Below are 12946 nucleotides of genomic sequence, written 5' to 3'. Positions count from 1 at the left end.
GGGTATCAAATACTTTTTTCCCTCACTGTACATGTTCATTTTCCTTTTCGTCAATGTACCTCTTCAGTGTCATTCAGTCTATGTTTTCATCCCTTGTTGCTGCTCTAATGTACTTCTTCCCTTCTCTCACTTCCTTGACTGCTCCCTCAAGGGGGGCTAGACCCTTGCTTGTTTTACGTTTGTATACACATATGCATGACACATTGCAAAAATACTACGCATATTATGCATAAAGCTGACAAAACATAATCATGATTTGTAGGGGTATGGTGGGTCACTGGCTCAACTTACCCCAAGGCAAACATTTTGAATATATTAGCCCACACAGCTACAAGGATGCACTTTCATGCTAGGTTTAGGACCTCATATTGTAGCTTAACCCAAACTGTTGTATAAAACAATCTTAAAACAATCTACTTTGGTTTAGATACAAGTGTTATGAAACCTATAACACAAGAAATTAATTTGACTTTGTCACAATCCGTTTTTGGACCTAACTTGCTTACGCCTTTTTCCATGTAGTTTCTTCCTTCACAGACTCCATGAAATGATGACCTCATCCTAAACATTTGGTCAAATTATTCATTTTGTGTATGGTTTCCTGGAATAAAGGGGTGGCTCAACTAACCCTTTGGCTCAATTACCCCACTCTCCCCTATCATATCCGTACTTAATGTATCTGTGCATTCTGAATGTATGGTGTCAGATTATTATAGAAATAACACCTGAAGCTCCTTTTGAAGGCTGGATCTTTCTGCACTCTCAGGGTATGTCTATGGGATTAATGGACAACCATCAAATAATAGCTCATTAATAAATATACATTTTAAAATTGCTAGTGGCCATACTATAGTACCCTTAAACTCAACTCTGGACCTCGAATCCAGTTCCACTGCATTTGTTCATTGTTCCCCTCTAATTATGGACTGATTTAGACCTGGGACACCAGGTGGGTGTAATTCATTATCAGGTAGAACAGAAAACCAGCAGGCTCGTAGGGTAAGAGTTGAGTACCCCTGCTATAGTACAATATCTATTTAGTAATTCAGTTATATTATATGAAACTCTTAGGTGAAAATTGTACAATGTATGGGTTGCAAAACAGGCTGAGTTGGAAAGCAGTATACCGGTATATTCAGTGTATATACTGTATTAATATACTGATGTACTTATACAGTATATTAACAAGACCTTCAGTTACGTAGATAACATAGTCTATTCATCTAAACAATTAAAAAGCCATAGAATGACATTGACCTTACTGGATATTGAGTTCAATAAACAAGGAGAGAAAGCTCAATATGAAGAATGAAGCAGTGGGATTTTTAAAAATAATTGACAATGTTTTCGGATACATTACGTGCACTTTGACAGTATATGGAGAGTTGACCTTGAATCAGGAAGAGAAGAGCTTCTCTCCTGTTTTTAGTGGACAGCACTAGGTTCAGGAGCCACTGTTGCACTGGTTACACCCCGTTTTTTATGTGCTTTGTTAAACTTTTTTCTTCAGATTTTTACAGTTAACTTTTTCATAAATGGACCAGATCACTTTGAGTTCAATTCACACTCACAATTTGCCACACATCACATTCAGTTGCTCCAACACCATGTAGTGAATTTTAAGGTCCTTATCCAAAAACAAATGTGGAACAAGTCATGTGTTAATCTGTATATATTACTGTGTGGTACAAAGTGTATGGATTCTTGGCTACCCAAGTACTGTAGATAGACAGACAGACAGACAGAATCCATCTAGGCTGTATGTCAGTAGTAGTGTCTTTCACTAATTCAACTGTGAACCGGATTCATATGAGCCTTTGGCAGTATTTCAAACAAATTCCCAAATATTTATATATACTGTATATACAGTACCAGTCAAAAGTTTGGACACTACCAGTCAAAAGTTTTAGAATACCTACTCATTCAAGGGTTTTTCTTAATTTTTACTATTTTCTACATTGTAGAATAATAGTGAAGACATCAAAACTATGAAATAACACATATGGAATCATGTAGTAACCCAAAAAGTGTTAAACAAATCAAAATATAATATTTTATATTTGAGATTCTTCAAAGTAGCCACCCTTTGCCTTGATGACAGCCTTGCACACTCTAGTAAAAATAAAGAAAAACCCTTGAATGAGTAGGTGTGACCAAACTTTTGACTGGCAGTGTATGCAGTGTAACTCTATACAGTAACCACATAGTACAGTATGAGAGAAACTTCAGATAAAGTGTTGCCAAGAATTCAATTAAACCTATAAAAAACACAGGTTAAGATCAGAGAGCCGTGTCCATGACAACAATGTGTCTTCTGGCTACGGGCCTACGTGTTCTAACTCCCAGCCCTGTCAATGCTCTTAAATCCAGCAGGAGCTGACATCTGCTGCGACAGCAAGCTTACACAAACTGCTCTGCGAATTCGGCCTTTGATGCCATTAGCCCCTGCCGGGCGCTAACATGTTGTTTCTAGGAGCTTCAGCTGATGCTACAACACAGGGGAGAGACAGGGGAGGGAAAGGCTGTGTAGGGTGCTGGGGCTGTGGGCTTAGAGATTCCACAGCTAACAGGGGGGTGAAGCCAGAGAGGCAGAAGAGAGCTGTGAACATCCCCCGTGTGCTTATCTATCCAGGATGCTTTGATCCTCCAATGAGAGCCGGGGGTGGTGGGTGGGTGGTGGGTGGGTGGGGGGGGGCTCAATAGTTATCACTCTCAGAACATAGAAATACACTTCATAGAATGGACCTTCACATTTTTTTTTACAAATGTCCTGTTGTAGATTTTGAAACTTTTGATGGATTTATTCTTATTACATCATGTCTCAGAATCCAGTGGATTTCTAGGTGTTCTTCACTTGCAGTAACTTCACCATGTTGGGTTAACAGTGAAACATGATGTTGTTAGAGCTATGTCTTTTCTATTTGTTTCGTACTACATATGTTGACACATATTGATAGTACCACGGAGAGGAACCTTTAGCAATAGCTTCAATTGTGGCTTTTTCTCTGGCCCTAATAGCAGGGGTGGCTCCCCTGTTTGATTTACGGTGCCCTTGAACACCATTTATTCAATGGCTTTTAGAGGGGGCTCGTGAGGGTTGATGTGTCTGAATATGGTTGGGGATGAAACAGGCCACTCCTCCTTTTATACGTTTGTCTCCCTCTTTTCTAGATGCCCCCAGGCCTGACCCCGAATGTCCTGCCTCTTAGCAACAAAGCAGTAGATAGGGGCTGGATGGGGGACCATTACACTGAGCACTGTGAACAGCGACAACGCAAGCCTTGATCGAGAGAGGAACGTGGCGCAACAGACATAAAAGCAGAACTATGTAATTTAGCCTACATGGACCAGCTCTCTGATAGAAATGTATTTTATCTCAGGGAGACTAACCTGGCTAAATTAAGATTACATGGAAATATGAGTATTATGATCAATGCTCTTCAGCTCAACATTGACGGTACTCAAAGATGTACTCAAACTAAAGACTCATACTGGTACCTGTATATAGGCTCGGCGGCATTAGAAAAGGCTTTGAAACCAGAGAATGCCAATGTCACCAACTGAGTTTGAGCAGTCCATCCTAAAAGTTGTCTAAAAGTAATTGGCCATATTATAAAGTGATGATTCACTCGAATTTCGTATGGTGTTAAACACAACCTCTCATTGTGAGTAGTCTGAAGTGAAACTATCCCTTCAACATGAGGCATGTTGGGTAAAAGGTACTTCAGTGAGTGGACTGTAAACTCACTGAAGTACCTTGAAGGCTTGAGATAAACTTCTATTGGTGATATTTCTATATCTCTGTCTCCTGTGTGAAATGGACAAATGCCAAACAAGGCTAAATTAGGTGAATGAAGTAGGACTCTATAAATGTCTATGGATAATGGGATACACATTCAGTCTGCTTCAGTTCAGAATGTGATCGAGACATGAGACTTTTAGCCCCCAAGGCAATAGCATATGACTGTCATCTTCACAAGGGGCAATATTTAAAAACAGATTGCAGACATGTTAAACCCAACTGCCATCACCTACCCTGGGTTGGCAATGGCAACAACAAGATGGGGGTTGATTAGACCGGAAATAAACACTTATCAAGAAAGAGTAAGCAAACATTTATCAACAAAGAGGAAACCCTATAGAGCTGGAATTGTTGATTAATAAACCCAATGAAGACTGAAAACAACACAACAATAATGAGGTTGGAATATGTCTTAAACAGGTATAACCTAGGCCTAACTACAGGGGGTACCAAGAAAACAGTTATTGGATCTCAAGAATGTTGAGACAAGAGGCTCCAATAAAGTTGTCTCTTGATATTCTCAGAGCATGTAACAATGACATAAAATAATACAAGGTTACTGAAATATCGGGTTTTATTTTTGCAGGTGCAAACCTGAAAATTATGTTGAAATTATGGAAAACCCCCTGTCACAAAATATAGAATGACTGTAGCCCATATGGTCTAGCCCACAACAGCCTGAGGTTATGTTATGATCATAAGATCGTACAAATTCCCAACAGGGATGAAACAGACGTATAGCCTAACAGTCGAGCTATATAGGATGAAAAAGCAGATTTGTTACCGTGAAAAGAATGGTGTATACAGTCGGTATTCTGCCTCCCCTGTCGAGCTTCCCAACTCCCAGCTGTCTTCACACCAGTGATTTGTTTTCATTCATCCGTCGGCAGGGAAGGAACCAAGAAGGAAGACACAAAAAGCTGTCAGATATATTTGAATACCCACGGAAATTCAATTTCGAGAGAAATAACTATTTTAAATTGTCCATTAGATATTTCAATTATCTTATTTGCTTCTCGTGTTCTGTCAGTATGTGGTGTGAGTGAATTTGCGTTGGGCATGCCCATCAAGGCCACTGATGAATAGTGGGATTAGATTTGTTTCTTTTCTTGTAAAAAATAAAATAAAAAGATGGGGATATTTTCTAAAATTCTTTAGAGTGAGACTATAGAGCTAGAATTCACATTACTTGGATCCCATTGAAAATACACTTTTATTTCATCCAGTTTATTATGTCCAATGAATAATGACGTTGCCCCATGACAGACAAACTGCCTCAAATAATGACGTCATGTGTGTGTGTGTAACATTATGTTTCGCGTGAATGTGTATTGTGTAGACCTTGCTGCTTGGAGTAATATAGTCATAATGGATGTATAATGTGTAATTGTAATAACATACTGTAAGTGCCCAGACAGGATAAATTCCAACAATAAAGTTGGTCATAAATACCGGCTTTAAATGCATAGATAACTCTGATAAAGACAAACATGTTCATTTCTAAAATATGGAAATTAATTTACAAAAAATACAGATGCATTTAAAGTTCTAAGAATATCAAAATGTCTAGATCTATCCTATATTGTGAGTCTTCATGATGCGCGCTGTGTTGGAGGGAATAGAGCAACAAACACAGTTGTAGGCTAAAACTCGCAACATAGCATGCGCCGCTGTTATCCACGCCCGCCCCCACGTGCCAATTATCTTCCCAAAACGCGCTGAGAGGCGACAGAAGCACCTGACAGATGTTGACCGTTTAAAGCCGCGCATTCTCGCGAGTTCAAGAGACACTCCACGTGCACTTTAGGGACGGGATGAAACGGAGAGACGGCACTTTAGCAGCATCGGATGAAGGTTTTGGAACAAGCTCTTGTCAATGGTTAAATACTGACAGAAGAAGTAAAGCATTCAGCAATATGATGAGGATTTTTCCTACACAGTCTATTTCCAAATGCTGATGCCAAAGATTTTTTTTTTTTTAAACAGTTTTGGAGAAATACTTGGAAAATACTTTTGAAAATAATTTACCAAAGTGATGTTTTCAGCCCGAAAAGGAACACAGACATTAATTAACATGACCTTTTAATTTACATTTGAATCAATTAAAAGCACATAAATCATTAATTTAATCATTATTCAATAGTGTTCGTAGGCCATAGTAATATGATAACAATAGCCTAATAATAATAGCCCATTAATAACATAATAATCATAATCATAATCATAATCATAATGATCATAATCATAATAATAATCATAATCATAATAATATTAATTGGGGTATAAAATGCATCTGTGTTTTGTATGCTTTATTTTTGGTTTTTGATCGATTGTTCAATGTTTACAGTAACACTAGCAGGAAAGCACATTTAATGGAAAGCACATTTAAGGCGGCAGTCAGCCTAGCGGTTAAGAGCGTCGGGCCAGTAACCGAAAGGTCGCTGGCTCGAATCCCAGAGCCGACTAGGTGAAAAATCTCTAGACGTGCCCTTGAGCAAGGCACATAACCCTAATTGCTCTGGATAAGAGCGTCTGCTAAATGACTATAATGTAAATGATGCCTGTAAATCTTTTATTATTAATAAAGTTTTCAATTCAGTCAATGCAGGTGAATTCAAATTAAATTCCTGATTTTACCTATTTATTGTCATTGGTGGCGATGGAATTGAGAGTGCCAAATTGCCATAGCCGTGGCAGTTGCATGGAGGCCTGCCTATTCATTGTAACGTATATTTTACATCTCCTTAGATAACATGTAATTTACCCAAGCTTACAATGCTGAATGGATAGGCAAATAGTCAGCGAATCGCACCTGACATTTGTCACTTTGATAAATCATGAATTTCCTATGTAAACCTGAGCTACATCTAGAATGTAAATATGGCGATACTGCCACCATCAAGTGCCTTATAGAATTCGACAAATTAAGAATAATGTTTTTGACATATCAGCTTTCTTTATTTAAAGACTCTGGCACTGTGTTTTAAGGGCTTTAATATAAAAATGAGTATTTCGATTTGAGTTTGTATTTCGTTCTTTTTCATAGGGCCTATAGTTCTGTATTAATGAATAAAAATAAAAAATAAATATTATTGACTCACTAAATAGCCTGCTTTTTGGTGTGTGTTTGTTTGTAGTATGGACTCTTCATGACGCAGGCCTATAAGTAGCCTGCATGTGAGAGAGACCACTGAGAGCGAGTGCGGTGTGGTAGCCTACTGTGGGCTTCAGTTCTGCGAGCGCTGTCTTTCAGCACCACGGCGCGCGTTCATGGAATGCGCGCACCCGCCGAATTGAGTCTCCAGTAGACGGCGATCAAGCTCTGCCGCTATAGAACGGAGCCTTTTACCTGAAGATGTCCTTTCATACTCGGTGTCAATTGTGACCTTCTCTGTTTGGCAACGATAATAAAAATGTATTGGTGCAGCAAGATATTGGCCAATAGGACTCTATACTTGTTTTGCAATCATTCGCCCTTTGAATTTGTGAAAAACCACTCAAGGCCTGGTTCGAAAAACCTATTTTAGATCATTAATTGTGCATTAATGTTTTATGTTGAATAGTTTGTACAATTCACAAGCATATTTTGAATGTAAAATATTAGATTACTGGTTGAGTTTCATTCTGTCATTAATTCATTGATTGAAGTGGAATTGGTTTGGTGGACTGCCAACCCTTGAATAGACTATAGACAGACTGTGCTATGGGGCTATGGAAATACACAAACAAAAGATATAGCCTTAATGAAATTAGGGGCATTTGAATCGACATAATCCACAATTACAATGTAAATGTACTTTTAATCGGTCTGTCTGCATATTTCAAGACATGTCATATGAGGGTGCAGTGAGATACCCGATGGGTTGGACAATACTCTTCTCGTCAATTATCTTGAAATAAAACTTATACTTAAAAACTGGAAATCAACCAATCCTCCATCTTTAAGACAATGGAAAAATCATATGCTTCATTATCTAAATATTGAAAGAGCGTGGGCGACGGAGAGGAACAAAATGGTGCATTTGAGGACATGTGGCAGAGAGTAGCGTAGGCACTGAAAATAGGGGTGAGAACAGGTGGATATGGGCAGGTGTGATGTGGTTTATGTTTGTGTGCGTCTGTATGTTGTATTTTGTATGTGCATGCTTTGTATTGTAAAAAAAAAAAAACGTACAAAAAGAAATGAATTAACATTATCTAAATGTAAAGTGATAGCATAGTTTTAAGTCTTGTTTTGTTTATTGAAGCCATATGTTTAGTAAAACCATGAGGCAGGTCACTCAGAATTGCATGTTGCAAAGTTTGACCTCAATTTATCTGTATTTACCCTGCTTGGCCTATAAACGCCCAGAGATTGCAGGGGGAGTAATGTCTCCCGCAGAATAGTACATCGAGGAGAAATACTATATGGCTTTCTCTCATCATGGGTGACTCCCATGTGGTTCTAGCACAATGCCAATTGTAGCAACCCCCTACCCCCCCCCCACCCCCCACCTCCACCTCCACCGCCACAGCTTTTGGACAAAAGGGGTTTGGCTGGCACGTGCTCTGGGCGTCAGTCACCTGTTTCTTAGCAACCAGCACAACAGGAAAACACCTGTGGCTCCAAATAGGCTGTTATTGAGAATGGGACTAGGCCTATCCTTTCTCTTATTTGCAGATACCCCAAACAAATTATCACTGAGAAATCCAAATTAAACCACATATAGATGTATTGTTGATTTCTCCAAGCAAGGGTTGTGTTTTATTTGTTCTCTTCTCGTGCTTTATTGTGCCTTTTTCTTGTCCTTGGTTATTATTGTCCATGGGCATTATCCTATTTCATTTCAATCTTGTGCTGATTCCAAAATAATTAGAATTGCTTTAAAACAACATAGAAGATTATTGAAGATTATTTCCTTGTTTTGACTATAGATAGCCAGACTACCAATTATAATTATGTAATCACCTGGCTATGAAATGCATATGTAACCTAGCCTACATTAATTTTTGTATAACCAATCAATGTTATTCTCGACATAAGCTTTGTTTTGGAAGGGGGGGTCACACTGTAGACCGCGTGCATCTGTTTGGGAGCATTTTGGTCTAAAACTGTCCCTTTCCTTAAATGTATTATCATCACGACCATAATCTTTCTATAAGAACCAAACTTGTCAAAGTAGGTTGTTATTATTTACGTTCCCTTTTGGGAGGTGGAGGTAACCCACTGCTTGGGGGTGAGTAGCTCTAGCCCTCCTATGTCACCTGACCGCGAGCCTGCATGCAAATCACGCCTTTCCTAAAGCGCCATTGGCCATCTCTACCTCATTTAGTCGCTGTCAAAGCGCATCATATGGGTATGCTCGGTTAACTTTACTACTATAGGCACAGAAAGTAGCTCAAAGAGACTCTTTTCATCGAGCTGGATGTGGAAAAAACAAGAGAGGAGAAAACGACTAATACAGAGAAGGAAGGAAAAGTTTATTGAAGTACCTTTTACTTTGGATTGTATTTCTTCGTTCCTTTTTTTATTTTTTTCCGGGAGGGTTGCTTTGCGCAACTGACGGTGTGCCAGCAGTGTGGAGGTGCCGTGACTGAATGTTTCCGTGTATTGGTTGAAAAAGTTAACGCCAGGTGAATGTATAGTATGATGATGGAGACTGACCTACACTCCCCAGTGCCCCAAACGAACACGAATTCGGGGCACACGGGAGGATCAAACAATGGGAACAAAGTCAACCAAGACCGCGTAAAGAGACCGATGAACGCCTTCATGGTTTGGTCCCGGGGCCAGCGGCGGAAGATGGCTCAGGAGAACCCGAAAATGCACAACTCCGAGATCAGCAAGCGGCTCGGCGCAGAGTGGAAGGTGATGTCCGAGGCGGAGAAGAGACCCTTCATCGACGAGGCGAAGCGGCTACGAGCTATGCACATGAAGGAGCATCCGGATTATAAATACAGACCGAGACGGAAGACCAAGACGCTGTTAAAAAAGGACAAATACTCTTTGGCCGGTGGGCTGCTCACCGGGACAGGGGGTGGGGGTGTCGGTCTGGGGATGAGCCCTGGGGTCGGCCAGAGGTTAGACAGTCCCGGGGGTCACGGTGGTTCGTCTGCTGCCAGCTACGCGCACATGAACGGCTGGGCGAACGGTGCGTACTCGGGGCAGGTGGCTGCAGCTGCGGCGGCCGCGGCCATGATGCAGGAGGCTCAGCTTGCCTACAGCCAGCACCCGGGCAGCGGGCACCACCACCACTCACACCACCACCACCCGCACAACCCCCAGCCCATGCACCGCTATGACATGTCGGCCCTCCAGTACAGCCCCATCTCGAACTCTCAGAGCTACATGAGCGCCTCTCCGTCCGGCTACGGCGGGATCACCTACACGCAGCACCAGAGCTCTGGTGTCGCCTCGTCCGGATCGATCGGCACGCTGGGCTCTCTGGTGAAATCGGAACCGAGTGTGAGCCCTCCCGTCTCTACTCACTCGCGCGCCCCGTGTCCCGGGGACTTGAGGGACATGATAAGCATGTATTTACCGACGGGGGAAGCTGCAGGTGACCCGTCAGTTCAAAGTAGACTTCACGCACTGCCGCAGCACTACCAGAGCTCCACGACAGGGGTAAACGGAACTGTTCCATTGACACATATTTAGCAAAAGAGAGAGAGAAAAACAACATGACTGTGAGATAGCGCAACAAAATCACATAACCAAATATTTACCTCTTTTAGATTGTTGCGACCTTTTTTGTACAGGCTATTGGTTATTGTACATTGAACGCGAATATCTTAATTTAAAAACAATAAGAATACATTAGACAAAATGAAGTTTTTCAGTGGGGTATTGTCTGTCCACGTTTATGAAACGCGAGTAGGCCTAATTGCGCATTGGCTTTACTTGCTTTCTAACGGATGGGGATGCCAAGTTTTGAGACGATTTAGGTTATCTTGTGAAGGCTGGTGATTTTGAAGTATTTAAATTTTCTGTGGAAACATAACCGTTAATAAGGACATTTCAATGAGATAACCGTGTGATTAGAATGAATGTGGAAAATGTTTTTAAAAGTTTATAAGATTTCCATTCATTTCACGTTTTATCTTGTTTGTAAACACGTGAGTTGCTGTATCTGAACCATTTGTTTTTGTTGTTGTAAAAAAATAAATGTAAATTGTGAATAAATGCTAGATGAGATTGATAAGCAACTGTAAATAATTTACTAAATGCAATTCTGGCAGGAAAGAAAATAATTTTGCGTTGAAGTATGAGTTAAATAAATTTCCCAGATGTTTCACTGGTTATGGAAAAACGTGTTAGTTTCGTTACTTTGGATTGTATAGGTTTTCTACTTGACACAGTTTGAGTTAACATAATGTTTAGGCTAATTAATATTTATATAATTGATGGGAGATCAATTGCTTGCTCAACGAGATGCTGGCTCTATTGGTTGTCTATCTAAACCAAAACCGGGTTAAAACGCATAGTGACCCAAATCGAGTAGATTACACATGGCAAATATGCGTAAGTAAGGATTAATTAGTAATGGTGGACGTAATTACTTGTCTCACAACCTTGACGGTTTGATGCTCGGTTTAAGCACGAGACAGGACATCAGACAGGGTTATATGCCTATACATTAATTTATTTGGAAGTGCAGCTGCCAATAGCTTTAATGATAATATAATATATTATATCAGTATTCAGCATGTTTGGAATAAATATGCTTCGATATGTGATAACTGGTTTGGCCTACTGAATTAAGATAGAATGCTCATAAATTGTTTATTTTCCTTGTACTAATGAAAAGGGAAATATAATGTAGCATATCATTATTATTAGCATGTCATTACTAGCATTATGCTATTGTTATTAATATTACTGATTAATTAAATAGCTGTAAAATATCTATCAAATGCTCTTTGAATGTAATTTAATAATATATCATATATCTTTCGTTTTAGTACCTAAAGAAAAGGACGACGTTGTGGTAGTCGCGTGGAAGGGAACAAGACAGGCTCGAGTCACAACACCTGTTGAGTTGACTAATGTCTCGTGGGAGGAACTTCGTCTCGTTTGACTAATGTTTTGATTTTCTTTTTTGAACGGGCTTCTTTTGATTATCTGTCAGGTCACATCTTTTTTGACCAACAGGAAGACGCTCACGCCATCGGTCAACACTAGTTAGGCCTACTGATGACAGAATCACCACTTTTAAAATAAGTTATTTGACTGTCTGTTTTTGCTCTTATAATATCCCATATAATTTGCCTAATAATGTAAACTTAATTGTGGACCAATTGTGATGATTTGACATGTGCGTTCTGGCTATTTGTTGATCATGCAATATAACTATGAATACTTTTTTTCACATTCCCTTTTTCATGTTTGTCATTATATTCATAAGTTAACACACAGTATTTCAGTCATTTCCAAATCTCGTGATGGGTGTAAAGATTTTACTTTTCATGGACATAATTATAATTTTCAAGAAGGTACAAAACACGTGTATTGGTCCAAAAAAAACTCATAAACTATAATATTCAAATGAGGGAATAAACAAAATGAGGGAATAATCTCTGCTCTCATTTTATTTCATTGAACATTCAGAAAGCGTTGTTATTCAAACTTTTCCAGCACTTGTTGCAATTTTGATGAAGATGACAGACACAAACTGGAAGAATAAGTCCGCCAGGATGGAGAAACATAGGCCCAATATGTCTCATTAACTAATGGTGCAATCTGCAATGGCATTCTTTTAACATGTTGTTTGTAGAGATATTTTCAGACGTGCGTCATATTGACCTTTCATACTCGTTTCCCCCATGATTTTTGTTCGCCGTCCAATAAAGTAAACTCATTGAAAAGTGAGAGGATTAAAAGTTAGAAGTAAAGATGCTTATTTTATCACGGTTGCTTGCTTTAGAGACGGGGATCTTGGCCGCAAGACTTGATCCCAAACTAAAGCAAATTCAATGAAATGTGAATGGATGCAGAAACAAAGAATATCACATTATTCATTGGTCAATAAATTTACATTCTCAATTTATTCTTGCTCACTGCTTCAGCGTATAGAGTAGAGACGCTATAAAGGCGCACATGGATAAAATCCTTTCAACTTCAGCTAAATCTGTCTGGAGACCTGGTGTGCCATCGACATGTCTTGG

At 39.6% G+C, this 12946-nt stretch overlaps 1 protein-coding gene across 1 annotated transcript; it reads left to right on the top strand.

Moving 5' to 3' along the window:
- Positions 1-9419: 9419 nt before the first annotated feature.
- Positions 9420-11773, top strand: LOC311109728 (transcription factor Sox-1a-like; the record flags this gene model as incomplete). The annotated part of the gene is made up of 2 exons (XM_084152699.1): positions 9420-10406; positions 11744-11773. The coding sequence occupies 2 exons, from the start codon at positions 9420-9422 to the stop codon at positions 11771-11773; spliced, it is 1017 nt and encodes a 338-aa protein (XP_084008825.1).
- Positions 11774-12946: the final 1173 nt, after the last annotated feature.

The sequence above is a fragment of the Coregonus lavaretus genome (genome assembly GCF_964263955.1).
Source record: "Coregonus lavaretus genome assembly, chromosome: 35".
NCBI classification, from domain to species: Eukaryota; Metazoa; Chordata; class Actinopteri; order Salmoniformes; family Salmonidae; genus Coregonus; species Coregonus lavaretus.
This window is presented reverse-complemented; position numbering and strand designations above follow the sequence as displayed.